At 49.4% G+C, this 25,821-nt stretch overlaps 1 protein-coding gene across 2 annotated transcripts in view; it reads left to right on the top strand.

Moving 5' to 3' along the window:
- Window positions 1-25,821, top strand: part of eya2 (EYA transcriptional coactivator and phosphatase 2) — a 36,535-nt gene that overhangs the window by 2,721 nt on the left and 7,993 nt on the right. The window contains exons 2-10 of one of the 2 annotated variants that reach the window (XM_069179407.1): window positions 13,711-13,777; window positions 14,216-14,270; window positions 15,529-15,638; window positions 16,641-16,757; window positions 20,000-20,076; window positions 20,692-20,872; window positions 21,037-21,176; window positions 21,817-21,900; window positions 25,308-25,397. In XM_069179407.1, the coding sequence (XP_069035508.1) occupies window positions 15,536-15,638; window positions 16,641-16,757; window positions 20,000-20,076; window positions 20,692-20,872; window positions 21,037-21,176; window positions 21,817-21,900; window positions 25,308-25,397 (792 nt within the window). In that variant the 5' untranslated portion in view covers window positions 13,711-13,777; window positions 14,216-14,270; window positions 15,529-15,535. Of the gene's footprint in view, window positions 1-13,710; window positions 13,860-14,215; window positions 14,271-15,528; window positions 15,639-16,640; window positions 16,758-19,999; window positions 20,077-20,691; window positions 20,873-21,036; window positions 21,177-21,816; window positions 21,901-25,307; window positions 25,398-25,821 lie in introns of both variants that reach the window. The other variant, XM_069179406.1, reaches the window with a different exon arrangement.

Raw genomic sequence — 25,821 nt, 5'->3', positions numbered from 1 at the left:
CGTTCAGACTACCTTAGTTACGGTAAGAACATAAAATGGGTTATGAGTCCTACAGATGGTTAAAAAGTTGGCTCAGTGTTGCATGGAAATGAGGGAAAATTTCAGCAGGACTTCACGTGAATCACCGTAATCAGTGCTTATCCTACACACATGCAGGGGAGTTTCTTCTGGTTTGCAGCTTCCGTAAGCCCGCACGAGAGGTGGGAATGAGTTTTCCAGTTCCTCTGTTCCGCCGTGGAAGTCGGGGCTGTGATGCTGCCCCGTTCGGGCACAGGCCTGGCGGCCACTGAAGTCTCTCTGGCGCCGCTGGAAGATGCGGACCGAGCTGCGGGCCGTGTGGAGAGCCCCCGGCTAGGCGCTTTTCAGAGGAAGCTGTTCACAGTCCTCCAGGTCCCCATCCACAGATCACTTCAGTTATGTGGCTGAAATAAGCCCAGCACCTTTGGAGGAGCCCTTCTGGTGCGCTCGTCGCACAGGCAGCGCCGAGGCCGAGCCGGGTGGGAGCAGAGGCACGGCCTGCTCTCGCTGTGGTGTCTTCACAGCCTCCCCGGGACACCGGGAAGCAGGGAAAAACTCGGGAGCCCTTGTCCCTTACCCTCCGCCAAACCTTATCTCATTAATTACCCTCTGAAGGGTCTTTTTTAAATGGAAAAACATCACAATTTTCCACGTGTTCGCTCTCGGAAAGCCTTGATATGTGCAGCGGCCATATTGTGACTAACCATATGCTTGGCTAACCAGACATTTCAGACCATCTTACTCTGTTCCAGGAATAAAACTATATATATTGCATATGAGCTTAATTGGTCCTAAATTATATTTATCACATAAGGCACAGAGCTCTTGTTTCTATTGATTCCTTGACTGTTGCCTGCAAGTTTGATGTCACAATAAAAACACTTTTGGAGCAGTTATACATATACATACCAGCCAGCATATTTTCTAAATATACATAGTCTGAGATTTGATGTGTAGTTTTGCATGTTGTAAAAAGCCTTCTGGGATGTGCACGTTTCACCTTTGTGTGCCGCAGACCGAGACGTGGCTGAGGGATATGAGTGAATACTTGTAATAAGAAGAAGAATTAACTTTATTTGATGCAGTACTTTCAGGAGCAATCACCTCAAAGCGTCTGAGATTACGCAGACAGAATGCTGGATTAGTGGAGCTGAGTGTGCTTTGGCCAACCTATGACTGCCTGTCGGAGGAAACGTTTTTTAAATGTCTGCTGAGAATCCCCTCCCTTGTTTACTGGGAATGCATTTGAACTGGGATAAAAGGAAAGTGCCGTTAAAACGAGCGAGTACGAAATGAAACGGAGCTGGTGGCTCCTGGTTCCCCCTGCCTGCGTTGGAGTGGCAGGGACCCACCACCGACGGGGTCGGAGCTCAGCCCTACAGCGGCAGCCCCCGAGTCTGCCAGCAAGACCCCTTCAGCGGCGGGAGGAAACGGATCTGGCTGGGATTTTTATTCCGGTGACGGAGAAACCAGCAGAAACTTGAGTTTTCCCCCCCCGAACGTGAGGGAAAAACAGCAGGTCCCTGGGGACCTTATAAGATGTAAGTGTTGTTCCCCGAAGTGGGAGGCAGCCTGTAGGGCTGTGTGGGTGATTATGATTTAGCGCTCTCTGAGCCGAAAGCACACTTGCAACACAGGGACCCTCTCGAGCAGGAGTTCTTTCAGAGCCCTTTCCTTTCATTAGTTCATATAACTGAGCCTAATAAATTGTGAATAGAGCTCTGGGCAGGGGAATGGGCTAACAGGGAGAATTCCCCTTCCTGTGCTAAGAGCCCCCCTCCCCTAAGAAAACATGAATTAATTCCCGAATCTTCTGTAGCCAAAAGGTTTCTGGAATGATAAATATTTTCATAGGAAGCAGTGTTCTTCCTGACTTTATCTTGGCCAAATACATTATTCCACCACCTTCCTCAACTCTTCTTTCTGTTTTCTCTGTGGCCCTCTGCCCACTCTGTGGTGCGATAAGGGCCAGAGTGGAGAACGTGCCTTTTGATCGGCATGTTCGAGGAGGCGTCCGGCTGGTTTTATAGCTCACCGTAACGTCTGCGTTTTTAATTGTTTTTTTTAATTTGCTTTTAACCTTAACCACACGTGACAAGTTGACAGCGTATTCATCTTTCAAAATGCAATAACATCATAGTCCGTCCATACAAAAGTAAATAAAACGCACAACAAACAAGTTATGGCCTGTAGGGAGAGAACTGTACAGCGCTCCAGTACTCAAACCAATAAAAACTAAATAAATGGATCAGGAGGGGAGGCCTTCAATGTACATCCAGAGGGGTGACCAGATCTCCCAGAAATACTCAAGTTCCCAGTGGAGATCAGATGTCAGTTTTTCTCGGGGTAGAAACACAGCTTCTTGAGAGCCACATTTCGGTAATCCGTACCCCAGAAGCAGACCGTAGCGGCAAAGTAGACTGCTTTGCAAAGTGAACAGGCGTGGAGATTAAGCAAATTCGCCTACAAGTCTGCAGTTTTTTAAAACCGGGGGACAGTTCATGAGCATTTTGCTTTGCCGTCCTTTTGCGTCAGAAAGTCTTCACTGGGATGAGCCCCTCCTGCAGGCTGAAAGGACCAGAGATGTCCAGCTGTGACGCAATACAAACATGTATAAACCTGCTTTCACTGCTTGAAGGTGAGCGCAGGGCTCTGAGCACACCGTCTGGAGTCCCAGTAGCCTTTCTCAGAAGGACCAAACAGGGTCAGGACACAGGGCTCTGACATCACAAGCAGCCTGCTTGAGTCACATGGTCCATAACAGAAGCATATGGTTTACGGGACTTGACTTCTTAAATTAGTGCTCTTTGTTGAATGACTCTGAAACTTGCAGGACCTAGGTACTCCAGAACCGGGCTTTGTGGCCTCTTACTTACTCCTCCCCAGGGAACCAGATTCATATCTCCTGCAGGGCTTGCAAGTGTCTTCACAGATACACATCCCCCTCAATGCCTGATTGCGCAACATACTGTAAGAGCGTTGAGGATATTTTCTAGCGTATGAGGTTGTTTTTTTAAATTATCTAGATCTCTTTGTGCAAATTTGCCGTAACGTGAGTCCGATTAGAGTGATGATTGTTATGCAGGATCCAAAAAAAGGATTTGGTTAAGGAGTGAGTGAAAAGAAAGGTGTTGCTATACTTCACAAGTGGAAGAAGGGAGCTTTTAAAATGTGGAAGGTTATTTGTTTTTCTAAAGATGAGATCTACCTCCGAGAAGTGTTCTTGTAATTGATACAGCTGGGGGTTTTTACTCTCATGGCAGATAAATAAATGGGCCTTCAATTAAGTAAGTCTTGGCTGGTATTGTGGGAGACGGGCTACCAAGCAGAGAGAACCTTTTCTCCTGTCTTCCTGGCTGTAGTCCAGAGGAGAGAGAGCCTGCTCAGGACGGGCTGGGAGACCTTGAGTATGATTCGCTGGAGCAGTTTCTGTGCCACTGTGATCTGATACTCCGAAAAGCCTCTTCTAGCCTTGCTCTTTAGCTAAGGCCAACAAAGCGTTTCTTTTTTTAAACAAAAAAATAACGCACAAAGCCGTACATATTTCTGGCTTGCTTTAGCATACTTTTTTTGCTAGATGCGGTCTTTAAATAACCAGTGATGACTCATAGCTAAGTGAACAGAGCCTTTTGTCAAATGGCTATTTTTTTCTTGTGTCAGTATGCTTGTGGTTGGAGTACAGTTTTTCCTTAATAATTATCATTTTGTGTTACATCCTTTCTACCCCATAATCACGCACTGTTTTTCATTAATGAGTTTATATGAGACATGCGTTGCACAGAGACGGGCAGTGGGGGACCGGGAAGGTGATGGATCAGTTTTCCCCCCCTCCTGGGGTTGTTTGTTGCAGGGCCAAGGGGTAAATGAGGAATCTGGGGAAGGAGGGGGTGTGAAGTCCTCACCCTAACCTCTGTGCCAAGAGGGCAGGTCTGACAGTCCAGGGAATGGCAGCCAGGCAGCCAGTCTGTCAGTCAGGCAGCTCTGAACACTACCATCGCCCTCGTTTTCTATAACACGATAGGGGTGCATTTGTACTTGATTTCGTAATATAATAATCAACTTTATTTTATAGCGCAGCTTGAGAAGTAATTCTCAAGGCGCTTTACAGTTACGGAAAAAAACAAGTTAACAAGAAGAAGAGGTAACAAAGCTACACCTAGCACGACTACAAACGGGGGTTCAGAATTCAGAAGAAGATGCAGGGAGCAGGCCCAGAGCCGGTTTAGTAAAAGCCTTTCCCAAGAAAGATTTTCTGCCGTGTAGTGCTTCTGTGCCTTGTGCTTGTCCTTTTGTTAAAAGCAAAGAGGCACATGCCTTGCATTGCCAGTATCATGAATGACATTGAAGGCCCCCTAAACCAGGAGACCCCCACTCTGTTCCTCGTGGCCTGGAGTCTACTGGTTTCTGCTGCTACCTGAGTGGTTCATTAAACCATTAACCAAATTATTTCTAGTATTGAAGTGCAAAAGCATTCAAATGCAGTGAGTTAAATTAGGGGAACCGTGTAACTGAGAGCTGTGGAGGAACAAAAACCAGCAGAAAAGTAGGCCATCCAGTAGGAATTTGGAGTCTGAAGCCCTGAGCTAAACCGTTGATGCTTGTTATTTTTTCCTATGCTGGTGTCGCCAGTTATTGCCTTCTGGGGCCAAGCCAGAGATGCAGAACTACGTACTAGTCCTCCTTCTCTCATGCTGTTTTATTTGGTAGTGTGGAAGAGGTATAATTTAAAGGGCTCCTGTGTTACTGAGCCTGGCTCTGTAATCCTGATGCTGCAGGCTAGAGATTGCTAGCCAGCTCCGGCCAGGATTTGTTACTGGTTTGAACTGGGATCACTCTGCCAGGGCTGTGTCCTGCCACCTCAGGTGGACATCAGCGAGGGAAGTGGTCATCCTACTGTATGTCTTTGTGGACCCTTGATAGGTGGACCAGCTGTAGGAGCTCTGAGCATACACTGTGAGTCGCAATGTGAACAGACTCCATACGCAGTCCGTATGGAACAAAAAATGATTTGTGTTCGACGGCGATCTGTGTTTTAAGTTTTTTGATCATTCTGTGTTTCTATCAGGTGGTAGTTTCCAGAGAGCTAACTATTTTAAGGTGTATATTGGATTTAGGATTTGTATAACGTTCTATGGAGCAGTAGAATAAGAATTCACAGCATGTCTTAAAGTTGATCAGTGGAAGTGTTATTACTTCTTGTCAGAATGCAGAATATCATTGCTTTGGAAAATAACAGGTCCCAGTGGACCTTATAAGATATAAGTGTTGGTACTTATGTCTCTGGCTCTGCTATAAAGTAGTGTTAAATTAAAAATAGAGTGCTCTAAATCGTCCCTTTCCTTGTCCAGTTACATAAGCAGCGAGGGACTTGAAAGTCACTCTAACAGAGCACAGCCCTGTTGCATCAGGCTGGGTGGGGGCAGACCGGGGGCTTACCTTCTAAATCCTGCTGATCACATATTGACTTCTCAGTCAGTCGTTGGTCAATATTATTGATTAGCAGTTTGCGTAAGCAGCAGTGTTGTCATTTTTCGGCAGCTTGTGTGAAACAGAAAAATTGGTCACAAGAGCCTGGAGATCTCTAATTGAGCACCATTGGTCACTGGTCAGTACGGGAGGGGAAACTGCCCAGTTATTTCAGGCACGGGTCTTGTGTCAAGGCTGGGGGTCATCAGAGTGCAGAGATCTGGCTGGGAGCTGCATGCCGTGTGTTGCCCGCAAAGAAACCAGCAGAGGTTAATTCTGTGCTGAAAAGTCGAGAGAAGACACTCGGTGTTTCGGCTGCTGAGCCTCGTGCAGGTGTCAGGTTGCTCGAGAGCCACAAGATTGTCTTCTTTCCGCTTTTGAGAGCGGAATTAGCCGCAGCTCGATCGGTTCGTGCCGGAGGGCTTGTCTTTCCGGGAATGGGCGGCTCTGTGCCTTCAGGTCCGTGGGGCGAGCGGCGGGCTCTGTGGGCCTTTGGGTTTTAAACGCCAAGACCCCCTAGCGACGGCCGCAAGCCGCAGACCCCAGCGTCCTGTCCTGTCCTGTCCTGTCCTGTCCTGTCCTGTCCTGTCCTGTCCGGCGTTCTTCCGCGAGCTGGCGAAAAGCGTGGCGCGGGCGAGGTATCCGGGAGACAATGGCGCCTTTGTGCGGGGAGCGGGCGCGGGGGCGGAGGAGGCAGGGCAGGCCGTGTGGTCCGGCGGAGGTCTGCGCGATAACCGAGGAGGAAACCTGAGGCACTTGTCAGCAAGACCGCTCCACAGAGGTTCTGCACCAGTGAAGCCGAGGGGAACAATACCCCCCCCCCCCCCCCCCCCCCCCGGCTTCCTCCCCTCATGGGACCACTCTGGGAGGCCTGAGGCACTTTCCGAGACCCCCCCCGCGCCCTGTGCTCCATCCCCTTTTATCCTTCCACTTTAGCTCCAGCCTGGATCTGTCAGCTCTTAACAGCAGACAGCAGCTGTCTCCCAGGACGTCCCCGCTCTCTGGTTTTAAAGCCACACGCGCCGTCACGGGCTCCGGTGTCCTGGAACTGCGTCGCATACGCTGTCGGGACCCGAGCAGCGCAAAGCAGCCTTTGTCCAGAATCGTCTTTTTATTGATTTATAGAGCCGTCGCAGAGCGGCGGTGAGGGACGGGGCTGTCTGTCAAGTCCTGGCAAGAGGCCATTCCTGCTGCTCTCCCACAATGCACTGCGGGCCACTCCGAAACCCTGACCCTGGTGTGCTTTGCCAAACCTTCATTTTTACTGGAATAATGAAAGTGGGAGACCGAGCTCACTCAGTGGAGCTGCGGTGAAGAGGAGGGAAGGTCTTCTGTGGAACAGCTCTTCTCTGCCCATTGTTAGGGATTGCCAACTGGATCAAATCACTTTTGTGCCGAATGTTCTGGATAACTGGATTTTGTTGAAATACCTGTTTGGGAGCCAAGTTAGGTGGTTACCTGGTACATACAGACCCCTCTGTCTTCTTTGGTCATTCATAACTTCTCCCATGCAACACCTGATTGTTTAGAAAGGCAGTTTAAAAATCCAGGGCACTGAATTTAATCTCTTTCCTGGCTGGCTGTTTCTGTACCTTTTTTTTTTTATACAGTCGCAGACAAAGGCTAGGATATCATATGCACACAAAAAAAGAGCTTTTAATAACTTTTTGGCACAGAATATTTTCTGATTCTTATAAATACACAATCTGTGTACGCAAGTCAAATCAACGCTAACAAAGGGCATTTATTTGGGCTCGGCCCTCCCTCAAACCCAGTGCTAGGTGACGTCTTTTTCCTGGCCAGCGCCTGCCTGTGTCTGCCCAGAGGGAACCAGGTTCGAGGGAACTCCGGTCTTTCAGCCGGAGAGCGGGGTCGATGGTTTGGTTTCTCCCCAGCACCAGTCACCTCCACGCTGCTATGAGGGTTCTGGGTTCTGGATCGTGCGAGTCCAGAAGACGGCTCAGGCTCGCAGTCAGCCCTTTGTCTGAGCATCAGAAAGGAGAGGAGCCCATTCGGCCCAGCTAGAGCTTGTCTCTTGGTAGTTAATTAATCCAAGGACGTTGACCAGCCTTTTCCTGAAAGAAGCTCGGGTATCGGCTTCAACAATATGACCGGGCAGCTTGTTCTGGACTCCCATAACCCTTTGCGTCAAAAAGTGCCTCCTGCTCTCCGTTTTAAGTCAACTTCCACGCAATCTGGGAACAGAAAAAAGGCGCAGGTCCCGCTCTCTGGTCCCCCCCCCCGGCTCACCAGATGTCGTACCTGAGCCCAGACCACCATCTGACAGGAGGGCCCCGGCTGCCCTGTGTCCGTCCACCGGCTCACACATCTGATCACTCCAGCAGAGGGGAGGTCCGTCCACCACCTGTCCCCCTGCCACTGACCCTCGTCCTGTCTGCAGGGGTGGCGAGGGGTATGTGGGCCTGTGTGCGCCTGTGTGTGGTGGCAGATAAGGGAAGCTGTGAGCGCGATGCAGAAAGAAAAGTAGAAGGGTTCGATAAGGGCTCTGGTGCCGTTGGAATTAAAAGGGTTTTGTTGTTCTGAAGCCGTGGAGTGTGAACGAAGCCCAGGAGTGATTCCCAGCTAAGGTTTCCCAACAGAGGGGAGGGTGGGCCGGAGGAAGCTGCACTGCCTCTGATTTTCCTGGCTTCAGTGCTGTGTTTTTGTGCACATCTGTCTTGCTTTTCCACTTGTTGCATCAAATAGGGACAGTTCGTTCTTTAGAAAGTCAGTGAGGACAGCTGTGCGGCCTTCCATTAAAAGCTTTTTTTCCAGGGTGAGCCCTGTTTTGTTTTGTTTTTTAGGTGCTTAGGATTCTTGGCTCTGAGCCACTGAACCAGACTGTCCCTTGACGGCTGCTGGGAATCTCTAGGAAAAGCCCAGTTTGACATGTCTTCTGGGTGCGTCTCTATGAGCAAATAAAGTGTGCTCACCGCAGTAAGTCCTGACAAACAGCTGAGGGTGATGGTTCAGTGGAGACAACTTCTGTTACAAACGACATTGCATCTTGTCTTCAGTCTGAGAGGGTCACAAATGTTTGTTTGACTTGAAGTACATTTTGGTGAAATTCTGGGCAGTAAATACAGTTTCAGCATACAGAAGCAATCCCAGCAGTCTCAGTGACCTGTGTGAGCTGTTGTCTGGTAGTCTGGGGGATTGGCAGTATGCGTCCCTTGTATTACACGCCAGGAGACCACCTTCAAGGAAATAACCAGTCAAAAATTTTCCTTTTGGATTTTGAAACTCAACTGGGAGAAGGTCACACACCCTAGTGTCACCCACGTCCGTATGCCTGTGTTTAAATATTGCATCTTGCTCAGTCATTTTTCCGCCTTCCCATGTTCCCTGGCTCACCCCTAAATAAACTGAGGGGGGGTCCCCAGCAACTTTGTTCTTATAGACGTGTTATTGTTTGCCTCAGCCAGGTGAGTTATCCCAATAAAGCACTGTTCTCCATCTTAATAAGAATTTGATTAACTAAATTTGTATCTGCGGTCTCTCTTACATGCACAGAGGAGTTTTTGTCCCGTTGCTCAAAACCTGTGGTTATGCACACGTCACCCATTGATAAAACGGTTCATACTGTATTATGCTATTTCAGGCTGTTGTCATGACCAGAAAATGCCATGAAGCCCTGGACAGACACAGGTTTATTTTGTAGTGTCTCCTTGTACATTTGCTAGAGGGAAAGATGATTGCTTTTGTATTTTCATCTCGAGAATTTAAAGAAATTGGAATGAAACAATTTAGAATTCGTTCTTGAAGAGCAAACAAGCTCTAGTAATCCTGTTGCAGACGTGTCGCATGTCTCGTACCGCAGGCCTTGGTTTTTCTGGTGCTGGCAGTAATATCCGTCCAAGTTCGCCACAGGGATATTGCGCCCCAACATCTCCCCGGCTGCCCCCGCCCCCCCACACCTCCCCTACCCCCACGGCTGCTGTTGGCTTTTAATTACGTCTGAAGATGAGTCCCCAAGAAGCACACAAATCAGGCCTGTCCAGAAGGCACCAGCTCTGCAAGCAGGGGACGAGCCAGCCTCTGGCTAATGAAATCCCCGGGCAGTGAGGTAATCGTAGAATATAAATCATCTCACGAGCCCATTACAGCGCCATAATCACTCTCAACATCTGCTGCCATTATACCGTTAGGAGACAGAAAAAAGGGGCTCCATAGCCTGTCTTATTTATGACAGGCTGGGTTCAAAGGCTGCAGGCTCTCTCTGTGGCTACGCAGAGTCCCAGAGGCAGCTCCGTATTCTGCGCACAGGGCCGAGTGGCAAAGCACAGCGCAGCACAATGAAGTCCTATGTCTGTTCCAAGGCGGATCGTGTTTAATAAGAGCTATTTAAAGGGCAACCGAACACCTCTCCTTACAAGACAGGGTTGTCTGGGCCGGAATTTTGAAATTAACCCTTTTCTTGTCAATTCATTATGAGGCAAATCGAACTGAGCTCAGGAGCAGTGGAGCGGATCTGGCATCTCACCGGCTTGGGGTAGAATTCGTCTTGTTTGCTTGTGCGCTTCAGCCCTCGCGCCGAGATTAAACGGCTTAGTGTGCGCCTCCAGAGCTCCGCACCGATAAAGGTTCACAGGAGCCTGGGATTTAGGAACAGAAGGAATGATGACAAGACGCGTTGTTACCGTGATCCCACACGTTCTGACGGACGTGTTGCTTTGCTGAATCCGGATGCCGTCCGTTTCCCTGATGGAGAAAAGAAAAGCTGTGTGGGGGCTTGGGGGGCTCTACCCAGCGAGGCCAGGAAGCACACCTACGTGAGAGAGGGGGAAATGCGGAATGGAAGCGCTCACACTGACCGGGGGGGTTTGCTTCTGCAGCGGAGAAGTGCAGAGTGAGACAGGACAGGTTTCCCACAGCATCATCTCACAGGGGCCCGGGGGAGGTGGGTGTGTCCGAGGAGTGAGAGGGGGCGGGGATTGGGGAGGGGGTCACTTCTGTAGTTTGCCCTCCAGGCAGGAAGACCCCCTCCCTCACCCCAGCCACCAGCACTGCTGCTACAGCCTGACTCTCACACACACACACACTCTCTTTAAAGCATGCCAGGTGGGGTTGGATCCATATGCCACTGCTAGCCACCCCAGGGACTCAGTTTCTCCTTGCTTCGCTGCCAGCTGTCATCTGCACGGCCTTCTGCCTCTTCGTTGTCCTCCCTGTGTGCGGAAAGAAATAGCCCTTGAGGTACGTACGGATTTTATGGAGCTGGACCCATTTGGACCGGGTCAAGCCGTCTCCTGCTTGTTCAGTTCGCTTGCCTGTTCGCTCGTTCGTTCCATCGGGTTCATGGGGCCGCGGAGGACGGGCGATAAAGGGTTCAGGTCGCAGGAACTGAATGTTCCCATTTCTGCTGAAACCCCTGGCGGGGAAAAGGAGCCATTTAACTGTGGAAAAGATTATACTGTCAGCAAGGGGTGTTGTGGGATAGAGCCTCAGGTGTGACATCACCCAGCTCATTGAAACAAACAATAGAGCGCTGCTTGCCTTTCTATAGTGATAGCTATACCCAAGCATGGTGTTATGTTCAGTTTGGCTTAAGGGTTTTGGGCAGTTTCTGTATTAGTTGTGACGGGGTTTAAGTTTTTGTTTCCACCTGTTGCCATAGTGAAGAGACTTCTGAGAGAAATGCAGTCAGTCTGAGAGGCAGTGTGCGTGCAGGGCTACCACATTCTGTATCACTGCAGACGACTTCTGTGAAGCTCGATTTTTCAGAGCAGATTTTGCTGTACTTTTTCCTAAAAGCTCCTTCTGGAAGAGTAGTCATATTATTTTTTTGACTGACACATCTGCCAAAGCAGAGTGCGGGCGGGTGTTGTGCCCCAGCAATCTCGAAGAAGCACCGTGCTCAAAGGTACAAGGTCAGTGTCCTGCTCTAGCTATTACCTACAAGCCCAGAGCTCTAGCCACTCCTCCACGATGCCGAACGAAGGAGCCACTCTTGAGGGAAACAAGCGAAATTATATTGATACTGCTTTTCCTTGTATTTGTACACAGTTCATATCTTTGTTTGGCCAGCTCTTTTATCCAAAGCATTAGCACCCATTTATACAGCAGGGTGTTTTACTGGGTTAATTCACCTCAATCAAGAGTACAACAGCAGTGTCTCACCTGGGATTTGAACCCACTACGGTCCAGGGAAGAGCCCTAACCACTGTTCCCCGCTGCTGCCCTAACTGCCTAAGAGTGTAGGAAATGAGCTTGGAGATAAAGAAAGCTTTGCGCAGAGCAAGAACAGCTTTGTCAAAAACACTTAGTTGATCTTTAACACCCCTCCCGGTGTTCACCACAGCTTCGCGCCTATTGTACTGAGTCCTGCTCTGGTTGAGACATGCTGTTCCCTGCCCAACACGCTTCTCTCACTCTCATTGTGAGCTTTCAGCAGGGCTTTGCCTCAATCAGCTACATCTCTCTGATTGCCCCAGGCTGCCTCATGTTCACACCGTTTCGCTAATTCATACGTATTTGAATTTGTGTCAGGTAATTGTCTAATTAATCTTCATTCAGGACGGGTGACTTGCATTCCTCTGTCTGTCGCAGTCATCTCAGTCATGTTTTCTGTTCGTTCGTTAACAGACACGTTTGTGTTTTTTTTTTCTTACTCTCCGCAGTCTGTTATTTACAGTGAAAACAGTCCGCGTTGTTCTGCGACTTAATGCTTTGTGCCTTAATCCCAGCGTAACAGCTCTTCAAATTCTGACAGGGGGAGGAACATCAGCTTGTGAGAAGACTCCTAGGCTCTGTACTCTCCTCACCAGTAATCCCTCTTTATGACTTTAAAAAAGTTATTCTCTTTGCAGCCTGAAACGTTGGCACGTTCAGAGCACGCAGGTCCTGAATTCTCTTTTCCTTTCTGATCTGCCAGATGCTCACGGTTCCAGCACGCATCTCTGAAAGAATCATTAAGCAGAGAGCATGCTTTGTCCTCTAAAATGAGCCTGGTTAACGTTTGGAGTCATTTTCCTCGTTGAATCGCGCTGAACGATGAAAGATCTGCTCGTGATCAGACTGCGCCTTGCCCGTTACTGGTTTAGTCTGATCGGACTACAGTTTTTTTGTACAGTTTTTTTTGGGAAGGGTCTGTAAGGTTGTGGAGTTCAACTTCCCCTGTCCTAGCTCTGTCTGTTCCTCCCCCGGTCAGTGTGTCAGTGTCGGCCTTCTGCCAGCTCGGGTCCGCGGTTCAAGCTGCGGTGTTTGGCCTGGCCAGGCTGAGCTAGCCTGAGGCGAGAGCCGCCTGACCCCTCGGCTAGGGCGTCGGGTCTGGGCCAGGCCGGGTGGGGGCGGGCGGAGAGAAGAAGAAGGAAGTTAAGTCTGAAAAGCAAACCTCTGCGCCTTTCTAGCAGGGGCTGGATGGGCCGCGGACAATTTATCCAGACAGCTCTGGAGCTCTGTGTGGAGTGTGCAGGGAGGCCCCTCTGCTCGGGCCCCTGCTGCGTAGAGGAGGGCCACGTCAGTTCAGAGACCAGCTCGGCTGTCAAAGGGGAGCGATTCTGTGGCCTCTAGCCCCTGTCCTAGCGCTCTCGCCCAGCCTCTCTCTGGACAGGTGTAAGGAGATGCTAGATCTCGTGATCGCTCACAGTGTGACTGCCGACTCCCACAGCCCTGTTGTTTGGAAGCAAAGTGCCTCGGCGCCCACTCGTCTCTCCCCGGCGCCCCATGTGTCCCCAGGTCAGCGGAGCACCCCGATCTCTTTCCCCTCGTCGGCACCTGGAACCCGCTGTTTGGCTTGCCAGCTGTAGGAGCTGGCACAGAGTCACAGACTTGCGCCAAATCGAAATGAAAAAAGTGACGGGCTCTCTCTGTTTTTGTCTGTGCAGGTGACAACCTGTGCTGTGCTTGAAACGTGTTGAACTAGGACACTGCCGAGAGCGGTAAAATGCATCGCCCTTTTTTGGCAAAGCATGTCACCTGACAAGTTTGCACGAACTTTGAGCTGCTATTGTTTTGTAGTTCTGGCGCTAACGACACATTTTTATGTAAACGTCTGTCTCCTGGCCTGCCTCGCACATTCAGGCTTGCCAGCTGTTTACTGATCGCGGTGTGGGTCGTATGTTTGTTGTAGTGGCTTGGGAACGACCACACGCCTCCTCCTTCTTCCCCTCCAGACAGCACAGTTCCTGAGGGCTCTCTTCTCCGGGTGGAGGGCAGACGGGGGGGGGGCGAGGGACGTGAAATGAAGATAAATACTCTAAATTAATTGTACTTTTTTTTTTTCAGTGAAACTGAAGGAGCCGAGCACGAGCGGATTTTGGAGTCAGTGAAACCAGTTTTGCTACGGAGCCGGGTGAGATTCTAACTGAGGCGTGTGTATGCATTGACCAACACTAACGAAAGCGTGCTCAGAGGAAGAGCACGGTCCAGTTCAGGTGAGCTGAGGGAAAGACGCACCCACCTTTCACTCTCCTCTAGGCCAAGCAAACTGCAAGACCTGTTGTTTAGACTGTTTTCACAATCCTATAGAGCGTATTCACTGGAGGACAAAAACTAACTGCAAAGTTGGTGTCATGTTGAGATGTAAATGTATCTTCTATCTAATAGTTAATTGGAAAAAAATACTTTTTCCAGTAGAGGAATTGTGCCCATTCTGCTTGGATACGTTAGCTAAGCTGTGCTTGGCTCCATGGTGTTTTGAGTCAACAGCTTTAAACAGTGGAAAGCAGAAAGTTTCAGCTTTAAGATGAGCTGAGAGCTGACAGTTTCTTTCTTCCTCCCTCTACCTTAGGTCAGGCCTGGGCCTCCTTACCAGTCTCCGCCCCCTGCCCCGCCCCTCTCTCCAGGTGAGCCTATCAAGACCCTCCCTGCCACTGGCTCTTTGTCTTCACCTCAAGCAATCATCTGTTACTCTCAAGACACAAAGCATTATTCCCCTTCACCCATCTTGACAGTCTCCCTCTCTCCCTCACGGAGTTACCATGTCATACAGGCTGGTTCATCTGTATTTTAAGTGTGATGTGAACATCTTTGAGCTCAAAAGGGTGTGATGTGGTTTCAGAGATATGGCAATAGTCAGGAAATCTAAGAATGACCCTGGATATAAATGGTCGTAGAGGCTTTTGAAATATGGAAATGTTGCCTTGTACTCCTGGTGTGTATGAACAAGAGGATTTAAGCAAACTGATGGCTAAACAGTCAGTAGATGGGACAAGTTTAGGGCGGAGCGGTGGCTCTGTGGCTAAGGATCTGTGCCTGTGACTGGAAGGTTGCCGGTTCAAATCCTGCGGCCGGCAGAGGAATCCTACTCCCTTGGGCCCCTGAGCAAGGCCCTTAACCCTGACTGCTCCAGGGGCGCTGTACAATGGCTGACCCTGTGCTCTGACCCCAAGCTTCTCTCCCTGTCTGTGTGTCTGTGTCTCCATGGAGAAAAGCTGGGGTATGCGAAAAGACGAATTCCTAATGCAAGAAATTGTATAGGGCTAATAAAGAAACATTATTATTAAGTTTCAGAGCGCACATAGTGAGAGTCACAATCCTTCAGTTTTTCTAGTTCTCTCCCACCTTGAGTGTACAAGACTCTGGCAGAAAATGGATCTTGCCACTCGGTAAGATCGGGGTAGACGACTAACAAGTCTTCACTGGCAGGTCCTCAAGTGTTACAGAGGTTACTGGAGAATGACTTGCTTGTCTGCTTTTCTCCGAGTCTTCAACCAGGCAGGAATTGCAGAGAATTAGGAAACCTGCCAGTCTCCCGGTCACCGCTGGCTCCGAATGTATTAGAACCGTTAAAAAAGGGGAGGACGCCACTTTGGCTGTTTGGAGCTATTAGATCCGAGAATCTCATCCAGCGGTTTCCTGAAATCCAGGGTATCGCCTTCAACAACGTAACCGTGCTGCTCGTTCCACGCTCCCACAACTCTTTGTGCAGTGCGTGCCCCGTCCATGCCGACGAGGCCTGCCGGGTTGGGTTTGTCTGTGCCCCCGAGGGTCTGGAGCATTTTGATATTGTGCGATCGGGGTTGTCGGAGTCGGCTGAGCGGTCGGCGGGCAGTGGCTTTCTAATACGGCTGCGTTTCGTTTTTTCTCTCTTGTCCTCGCAGACCCGGCCATGGCAGCCTACGGACAGACTCAGTACAGCCCGGCGATCCAACCCCCAGGCCCCTATGCCCCCTACCACCATCACAGCCAGAGCTACGGCATATCATCGTACAGTGAGTGCAGTTTCTGTATTGTGGGCTGTGCGTCTGAGCGCGGGGCTGGACTGTGAGAAAGCTGGGGCTCAGTCAGACGGCTCTACATCTTTTTCTTTTTGTTTTTGCCTCAACGAGAAACATTCACGTGCCATTACTTTGCTTATTTGAAGTGATGCTTTTCAACCCCCAATCTGGGGTCCCCTGTAGGTTCCCAGAGTCTGTCTAGGGGATTCCTGTGACATAGGGGTTCCCCATAAACTAAGGGGATCCTCACTCTCACACAGAGGATCTGCCCTGAAATTGTGATTGCAGTTGGCCTGTTGTACCTTTGCTGTTGAGTTACTAACCATGAGTCTTATTTCTAATGACACATTTATTTATATTGGAAAAACTGATATTTTGGGGTTCTTTCTGAGAGAGACCTCTTGGAAAAAGTGATCCAGGAGAGAGAACAAATTTGAGAATAAGTGATTCAAAAATGTACCTCAGAGCTGAGCATAAGTTTCATAATTGCAGAAACCTGGGATTCAGGCTAGAAAAACACTAGCCTACAAGCTGAGCCTGCAGGTGTGAGACCTCAGCAGTGCCCCCAGTGAACACGGGCACATCATGTCGATCCGTCTGATAAGGAGAGTTCAGATACAACCAGTGCTGACTGAGGCTCTGATGAAAATACCCTCCTGTAACCCTAAACAATAAGCATGCGGATACTGTCTGTCACTACAAACGAACTGTGACATCTAAGCAACAAACGTGTAAATTGGTTTTCTCACAGCAATGCGGCTTTCATTTCATAACGGTACCTTCCATTTGTCAGTCAACAGGCTATAAACCAGAGGGTTGCGTCACATTACCTCAAAACCAAGAACGTTACACCCGGAAAACAATTTCCGCATTGCACTAGTCATTCCGAAACCGGATGTGTAGGAAAAAGCATTGCGTCCCGCTTAAGAACCTTCTTAGTGTAGTCCGTAGACTTTGTGTCCTTGATCTCTGCTCTTCGTCTCTCCCCGTCTCCAGATATTAAAACAGAAGACAATCTGAGCCACTCGCCCGGGCAGAACAGCCTCCTCACCTACGCTTCCAACTTCAGCAGCACCCCCTCCGGACAGGCCCTGTACAGCTACCCCACGCACGGTCAGTCCCGCCCGTCTCTCCCTCCCAGGCGCTCCCACGGACACTGTCCGTCCGCAGGACAGACCGCAGTGGGAAGCGCTCTCCGGAGCACAGGGCTCACGCCCTTTGCTGGATAACCCAGGCGTCTGACCGGGGGAAGTCGAGGGAAATGGCCTCTGCTGCACCCATACTGTTTAGCTGCCTGCCTTCCTGCTGCACGTGGTGCCATTGCTGCTGTCCCAGTTCTGTGATGGTGGAGCTTCCTGCGCGGTGAGCCTTGCTGGGGGCAGATGAAAAGGCCTTTCTGGTCGAGCTGGGGGAGCCAGGAGCGGGGGCTGTCACAGTGAGGGAGTGGCGAGTCCGGCCTACGTTCAGGGCCTCGGCAGAAGCACAGATCTGAGGCCCTGTGGGATGCTGTCCCTCTCCGGGGCAGCTGCGGGCGTTGGCTAGACGGGCTGTGAAGAGCAGCGAGGAGCAGGCTGGCCGTCAGCTGTAGCAAAGTGGCTGATGGCTAAGAAGTCAGGTGAGGACAGGGAGATGAACGTTTTAAGGTCGAGAGGAACTCAGGAGTCCAGGAGAGAGGGTAATGGGGCCGTGTGGTGGCAGTGAAGGGTCTGTGGGCCCTGAAGCTTACAGGTGGCCGTGCAGGCCCTCCTGTGATCTGTAGACCCCCCCCCCCCACCATCTGCAAAACACACCTGCTCCCCATTAGCTGCGGTCTGGGCCCCTGGCGTCAGGCAGCCCCTGCTCCTCTCTCTGAGGGTCAGGGGCTCTTCCTCTCGCCGTCGGCATGGCGATGCGGCGGCGGCCGTGCGGCCCGGGGCGGGCTGCGTGCGTGCCTCAGCCCGGCGGCGCCCCCCTGCGCCGCGCGGCTCTCCGAGGCACCGCGAAATCTCGCATTTCTCGCGGGGTGAGAGGTTAAGGGGCGTATCGCGGCGAGAGACAGCGGCTGGGCAGGGGGAGGTCTTTCTGCGGAGCGACCCGGAGTGTGACTGGGGGGGCAGGGGTGAGGTCTGGGTTACAGCGGGATCGTGTCCCGTCTGTGGACGGGGCTGGGTGCACAGATACTGGATACTTACAGGACATCTGTGGCTGAGGCAGAAGCAACAAGACTCCTTCAGGTGCCCGATGGAAACTTGATCGACAGGCTGCAATAGCTTCTAATATTGGAGGCCTGCTGAAAAGGTCCTAAATCAGTCCTCACTGGGAACTGAGCCGTGAATCCCAACACAGACATTAAGAAAGTACTGGTCCACTAAAGTAGAAATGCTTTTGTCTTATATAGAAAATGTGTTATAGAAATTGGCCTAATAGAGTTTTTTGACTGGGTAACACAATAATATTTGAATACACTCATATGTATTTGAAAATATTTGGGGCCGGACTGCCCTGGCAGTCTGCTGGAGAAACAAATCGACGCTCAGAAGCAGAAAACGAATACCGTGATCTCTGGAAATTTGCTACTGGCAAGTTCTTTCGTCCAAGAATGCTTTGTTGTATTCAGAGACACAGTTGTTTAAGGGGAAGAGCTGGAATCAATCTGGAAAAGCTCTGAAAAGCAGAGCAGTAACAAATGAGCAGGTTGAAGCGAGGAGCCTGGAGGAAGGTATTCCTCTGACAGGTTCAATAACGGTGATGGATGCTCTGTGCTCTGCTGCAGGAATTCCCACCTGTATCGCTGTTTTCATTAATCACAGCACTCGCCCGTCGCTGGAGCTGGATGTGAGGTGGTGTGTTCGTGTTGGGCTGTAACGTGTCATTGTAACGTACTGAAAAACATTCAGGCACACCGAGGCAATGCCAAACGGCTTGTTCTTTACTTGATCCTTATTCCAGCTATATTGGGATCAGCACTGTAGTGGGGCGACTCCAGGCAGAGCAGACTAGTGATAAAGGTGCCCCTCTCCTGTTCCTTATGGAAGGGGCCAGAGTGGAGTATCCAGTATCCCGTCAAGCTAACAGAGATTATCTGGGAGGCAAGACGAAACTGAAGCCTCTGAAGAAACCCATGGTAGACTTCACTGAGAGGGAACACGCAAACTTCTCACAGAAGAATCGGACCCAAAACATGAGCTGTGAGCCACTGTTGTGCCCTAGTTTTGCAAGCCCCCATCTGAAATGCATGAAGCTTTGTTTCTCTCATCGAGAGCACAGACTTGTGAGCTACAGATCCACCCATCCACGTTCGCTACCCACTGTAGACCAGGAGCTCAGCGCGGGTCTGATCTCGAGACCTCGCCTTACAGGTTCATGGTGGACCATATATATATATAGTTTCACACATAACAGAATTCTGTCATCTAACTCTAGTCAAGTTTACTGACTTTACTATGGTAACATCAAGGTCATTCTGATTTTTTACCTTCCCCAGTCACAGGCCATGACAGGAACTGTGGCTCAGGGACTCTGTGGATTAACTGAACCCTTAATTGGACTGATAATAACCTTTTTTAAAATTTTCTAAGCCCTGTTGGAGATTTGATGGAACCAATATTTAACATGTATCCTAAACTTTTGTGGCAGACGAAAACAATGTGAAACAACTAATTAAATTTTAAATTAAATTAAATTAAGTTCAATCAAGCATGCATTAAATACAGAGCCACCAGACTCTGAGGTCCCAGGAAGCAGTTTTTGAAAGGCTCTGCTTTAGGCAGCAAGAATAAACAGTGGTGTCCAATAGAGAAAGTAATGCCCTCTAGTGGCTGGGATGAAAACTGTGTGCCAGCCACAGTTCTATAAAAACAGAGTGTGTAATAAAATATAAATGTAAATTCAGCAGCTCAGTTTAAAAAAGGCTCTAAAATGATTTGCAGGTAGTTTACATTTAATCATTACTACAGAATTACTATAATTTGAAAGAATATCAGGTGCTCAAAGTCATTGATTCCCCATAGTGCTGCTGCTCCCTGTTAGGTCTGTGTACAGCTCTATTGCAGTATGTGCTTCTCTGCTTTCGTTAGTCGTTAGTCTGGTCACGTACCAAAAGGCCCATCTTAGATTAAAAGCCTCAATGTATACTCCAGCAACCGTTTACTTTAACTTATAGCCTTGGATAAAAATCCTGAGGCAAAAAAAGCACAGTTTCTTATTTGCAAAGAAAAGTTGCAAGTGTGAACGTTTTGTTTTGATCTGGGCCACCCAGGCCAACAAAGCGGATTTGTGTCTCTTGACCTGTCTGTGAGCTAACTTATGGATGAATTCACACACTCAAGTCAAACCATATTAATTTTATTTTTTATTTTGTTTCAATTATTTTGTAGGCAGCAGTATTTCCTCTGGCATTTTCCAAGGGCCCAATGGGATCTGCAGCTCAACCCCATTTAGCCCCACCCAGCAGGTAAGCTCCTCCTCCTGTCCTGTGATTGGCTCAGTTGTGAGAGGGGCGGAGCCGGTGTGGGGGGGCACTTGGGGCATGTTTCCTTGACATTGGTTTTATAATCTGTCTTAATGAATACATTTAAATATAAATTAAAGAACTGACTGTAAATTAGTTAATGAACTTGTAAATTATAAATTGATCTATGCGCTGGAAGCCATTTTCTGGGCTCTTTAATCTGTAACCTACTATGGCTGTGATTTATTTTCAGTTTCAATGTTTGGGGAACGGTAGGCCATCAGACCAATTCAGGATGCAATCCCAGATCAAGCATGGCTTGGTGATGATTGAAAACCACTGTAAATGTTCCAAGAACATCCAGAGGAGGATATTCAAGGCAATGCCCAGTCCTGCATGACTCACACCTTTATTTCAGTTCCAAATCAAGACCAATGCTTCAACTTGGCTTGGTTAAGCAAGTAATTAGTTCAATTGTGCAATGAAGAGGCCAATTATGGTTTTGAGAACTGACGTTGCCAATCAAACATGGGTAAATCCCATAACTTCTTAATACGTTATTTCAGTTGCTGGAGGATGTATTGCTGAGATTGTTTGTTTGCTTCTCATTTTTTGCAGGACTTCACTGCCTACCCTACCTTCAGCCAAAGCCAGTATTCCCCTTACTACAGTTCGCACTACAACGCCCCCTACCTCACAGCCAGTAACGTCAGCCCGTCCGCCATCACCACGGCGATACCCTACCAGCACCCGGAACACCCCCCTGCTGCCACCAATCAGAGCCCAGAGTCACTAGCAGGTGAGAAGGAAGTCCCGCCCTCCAGGGCGCACCATGTGGCCTGTCCTGTCGTCACCCTCTGTCTTCCAGCTCTCTGTTGCTTTGCTGTCCTGCTGTGGACCGTGATTTCCAGAGAATGTAACAAAGCGAACTGAGTTGTTTGTCCGTGTGTGTGTGTGTGTCAGGAGAGTACCACCCCCCGCCGAGCCCTCCCACCCCCAGCAAGGAGCTGGATGGGGGTCCCGCTCGGAGACCTTCGGATGGGAAGCTCCGCGGCAGGAAGAGGACCAGCGATCCCGCGCCCCCCCTGGACTCCGATATCGAGGTGAGGTCATGGCCCCACTCGTGCAAGCTCTCCAGACAGAGAGCTGTCCCAGCTCGCTCACTGCTCTCCCTCTGCTCTGGGGCGTTCTGGCCTGAACCAGCCCCCTCTGTTGAAATAAGAGAGGAAAAAAAGAAACAGGAAAGGCTGAAGAATAAGCTGTTCTCATTCAAAACCTGGCATCAGAGCTATTCTGCACAGGTCCACTGGGATGTGTGTGAAACATTCGGTTCCGTTCGCTTATATATAATAAATGGAGGAAATGTTTTTAAATGGATGCATAAGTTGTTTTTCTTAATGAATTTCTGTTGCTGGGAAAAGAAACTTCTGACTTCTTAACTTTAATTTTTCATTTTTGGCTGAAAGAGGAATCTTCATTTGCACGGGGATCCAATTTCTGAATAATAATAATTGTAATAATGCTACGAATGCATTTTATTCGAAGGGTGAATCGATTACCATAGACCCTCAGCTGTAAATCTGTCCAAAGGACAGAGCACAAGGGGGATCAATAACTTATTCGTATTGACGGAGTGAGCCAGTGGAAAAGTTAGGCTTTGAACCAGCAACCTCCAGTCTTTCATATTAAACACACCTTCTAACACTGCTGTAATAGAGTATGTGTGTGGTTTCTACTCTGCAGCGCGTGTTTGTGTGGGACCTGGATGAGACCATCATCGTTTTTCACTCCCTGCTCACTGGAACTTTTGCCTCTCGGTTCGGCAAGGTAATTGACCTCATTAAAGTCTTTAATTAATTAATAAATAAATGTTTAGCCCAGTCATGTCCACAGCGGTCAGCTGCCAAGGGCCTGAAGAGCGAAGGGGATTTGGAGTAACAAAGACCACGCTGTGGAGATTTCCTGTGCTGTGATGGGTTTTCCATGGTTTCATGGCCAGCAGCCATGTCGCCCTGCAACTCGCAGCTGGCAGCCCACTGGAGCTCAGCAGGCGTGAGCCTGGTCAGTACCTGGATGGGAGACTCCTGGGAAAAACTAAGGTTGCTGCTGGAAGAGGTGTTAGTGGGGCCAGCAGGGGGCGCTCACCCTGCGGCTCATGTGGGTCCTAATGCCCCAGTGTAGTGACGGGGACACTATACTGTAAACGGGCACCATCCTTCAGATGAGACGTAAAACCGAGGTTCTGACTCTCTGTGGTCATTAAAAATCCCAGGGCGTTTCTCAAAAAGAGTAGGGGTGTAACCCCGGCGTCCTGGCCAAATTTCCCATTGGCCCTTACCAATCATGGCCTCCTCATAATCCCCATCTCTGAACTGGCTTCATCACTCTGCTCACCTCCCCACTGAGAGCTGGTGTGTGGGGAGCGGACTGGCACATCATCCAGGTGGGGCTGCACACTGGTGGTGGTGGAGGGGATCCCCATTACCTGTAAAACGCTTTGAGTGGAGTGTCCAGAAAAGCACTATATAAGTGTAAGCAATTATTATTATTATTATTATTGACGGGTGGCGAGGGGAAGATGCACAAAGGCTGCTTGTCTTGTTTTGTTAGCAAGAAGTTTCTAAGCAGCCCAGACGCCGATTTTAGTCAGCTGCAGTTTTAGAGCTTTTGTGAACGGGGGGGGGCCCTCCCAGAGGTGCCAGCAACCCATGTGGTTCCGCTGTCACTCACAGGGCGCCTGGATTTGATTGACAGCTGACGGAGCTCAACGCAGGCTTCGCAGCAGCTGACAGAAGAACAATGGCCCTGTTTCTTTTTCTTGGCTGGGGAAATGTTTTGAATTCCCACGATCCCTTGCTGGTTTTTCCGACAAAATGCAATGCAAATGGATTACAGAGGAACACTGGATTCCTGTGTGAGCGCGATGTGTTCTTTTTTTGTCATTAAGAGGAGAAGGGAGTGGGAGAGATGACATTAGTTGATGTGCCAAATACCTTATTCCTCCCACAAGGTCTTCCTGCTGAACCAGTGAGCTGCGATTCGACACGCTCTGCCATCAAACCACAGACACACAGAAACCATTTATAAAAAAAACAAAAAAAATAAGAGATGAAAAAGGAAACAAAAACAGAAAGCTTCGAGGTGATTTATATAGAGATAATTCAAGCTCTGTTAGGTAAAAAAAAATAATTTGCTTCGCTTTATAACGATTCCAGAGCCTGCCAGACAAGGAACTTTGTTTGTTTTAGTTCGGGTTTCCATTCTTAAAGAAAGAGGATCTCTCTTTTTTTTTTTTAAAGAAAAAAATCCCAGGTTTTCTCCCCGTGTCCTAGTCTCTCCAGCAGCTCCTCCTGTGAATCCGGAGAGAAACACTGTTGTGGTAAACAAGTGCACAGTCTCTCCGGGGTGCGAACGAGAGACAGGAGCAAAAAGGAAGGATCTGGCCTTAAAAGGTGTCCCATTGCACAACCCTTCAAACTCTTGCAGCCCAGTGCGTCCTGCTCTGCTGGCCAGATCTGAGCCCCTTACTGACTGAGTGTCTCGAGACGCTCCTACCGTGCAATCCCAGGATTCCTCCCAACACATCGCGGGTCACCGTGTCCGTCTGCTCTTCCCGGTACCTCCCACCTCCTCTCTGCCCTAAACACAGGGGGAAGCGAGCACAAAGGCCTTGGGGAGCAAACCTTTACCGCACCTCACTTTTCAAAATGCCACGCTGTAATTGCTAACCGAGAGCCTCTTTTTTTTAAAAAAAAAAAAAGACGTTCTGACAGCAGCAAGCTGGGCGTCGCTCATTGGCAGGAGATCCTCGGTAATTATCCTAATTAAACCTGAGCAGCCCCTGTCCTCCTGCCCGCCCTCCCCCCGTGTCGTTTTACAAAGCTGCTGTTCTTTCTGGATCACTAGGAGGAGAGCAGGGTTGTCAGCCCCCGAGCACTAATCCTGTTCTCACCTCTGGCTGACACCCACAGCTTGACAGGCTGCCAGCATCCTACCAGGAGCTGCTACCTCACCTGGCACGCAGCTCAAAGCACAGGGCTGTTTACTCTCCTTCCTAAACTGTAGCTACTCCTCTCGGAGGTGTTGTTTTTGCATATTTTTTTTTTGCTCCTTTCGGGGGGGGGGGAACCCTGCACGCTCAAACCTCAAAACTTTATAAGCAGGGTCATGAAATCCAGAATGATTGACGCGGAGGTAACCAGACTTCCCAAAAGGCAGGTAAACCGGTTCTGTCATTTCAAGACTGTGAGCACTGACAGGAAGACGAAGTGCCCTGTCGCGCTGGCGATTCATGTGTTCTTCAGAAAACGGACACGGCGCTGACCGGGGTCGGTTCTGCCCTCTCAAGGTCATGGGATCGGGGACCTGTGCCTCTCCTCTGTCCAGCTGGGGTGCTTGGGCATGAGTGGTTGAAAAGGCACAGGCTGATCGCGCTTGCTCTGAAAGGTTAACAAGTCTTACACCATGCCATGGACTGGCTGGCGGAGTCCTTGTTGTGCCTCAAGCAGGTGAAAGTTTCAGGACTGTAAGTGCCGCAGTCTCGGCGTGAGCATGAGTTACACAGTGAGGGCCGGCCTCGCTGTGTTAAAGTCATGAAGGCCATTTTGCTTCTTGGGCTGATAGCTCCCTGCAGGTAAACGCACGCTGTCAAGGTACTTTTTGAAGGATCTCTGTGAAGGGGATTCCACCATGTACCTGTTTCAAATGAGCCTTCTGTGTTCAAGTTGAAGTTTGTGGATACATCTTTGCAATTCAGAAAATCCTCAGGATTTGACACATTGGTGTAAGTCTTCAGCGTGGAACAGAATTCTGTTGCATTCAGTACCCACAACTCCACCGATTAACCTTTAAGTTGCCTCCTGACTGGCCTGTTTTTCCCCTCTGCTGGCTGATTGTAGAAATGCAAGTTGTTTGAGACGGGGAATTTCACTCACTGTAATAATGGCTAGGTTATAATTGTTTGGACTGGTTCTTTTCTCTCTTGATTTCTTTTTTTTTTTACATCTGGTGCCACAGAACTTTTAAATGGTGGAATTCTTGCTTTAGAACAGTGAACCCTGGTCCAGGAGGAACACTGTCTCTTCTGTTTTTTGCTCCAGCTTGAGTTCAGATGGGGTTTGTGATTGGGGTCTCAGGAGCGGGGTGGTGGAAGTAGGCCGGACAAGCCGGAGACTGTCCGGCACTGTGTTTGCGCTGGGAGAGGTGTGTAACTCTGCTGTGTGCCGCCCCATCAGGACTCTTCCAAGGCTGTTTCTCTGGGACTGTGGATGGAGGAGATGATTTTCAACCTCGCGGATTCTCGCCTCTTCTTCAACGACCTGGAGGTGAGGGCTGTCTGCGCTTATTCTGGAGCGACGCGTGTCTCTAATAGAACCTCTGGCTCACCTTTCCAGCGTGGAGAATACCTGATCCCAGGCTATGTAGAGGGATCCGGATGGCTACCGGGCAGTGTTTGGCACGCCTGTCGAAAACTCCTTAAGTTTCAGAATGCGGAACAAGTTACATAGCACAATAGTTAATGCATGTGCTCTTCCACATGACTCTCTAGAGCAGGGGTTACCACTCCTGGCCCTGGAAGAGCCTCAGTCCAACCGGTTTGATTAGGTAACTTTACATCCTCTCTGTCAAAAGACCTGCAAACCATGGTTATGCGGGTCAATGAAGTGAACTATAAGGTATTTAAGAGTCCAGGATACATTGACATCCACAAGATCTGAGAGATTCCAGGATTGGGGGGGATATCGATGC

The sequence above is a fragment of the Lepisosteus oculatus genome, chromosome 16, assembly GCF_040954835.1.
Source record: "Lepisosteus oculatus isolate fLepOcu1 chromosome 16, fLepOcu1.hap2, whole genome shotgun sequence".
Classification (NCBI taxonomy): domain Eukaryota; kingdom Metazoa; phylum Chordata; class Actinopteri; order Semionotiformes; family Lepisosteidae; genus Lepisosteus; species Lepisosteus oculatus.
Note: the sequence above shows the minus strand (reverse complement) of the source record. Positions and strands in the feature narration are given on the sequence as shown.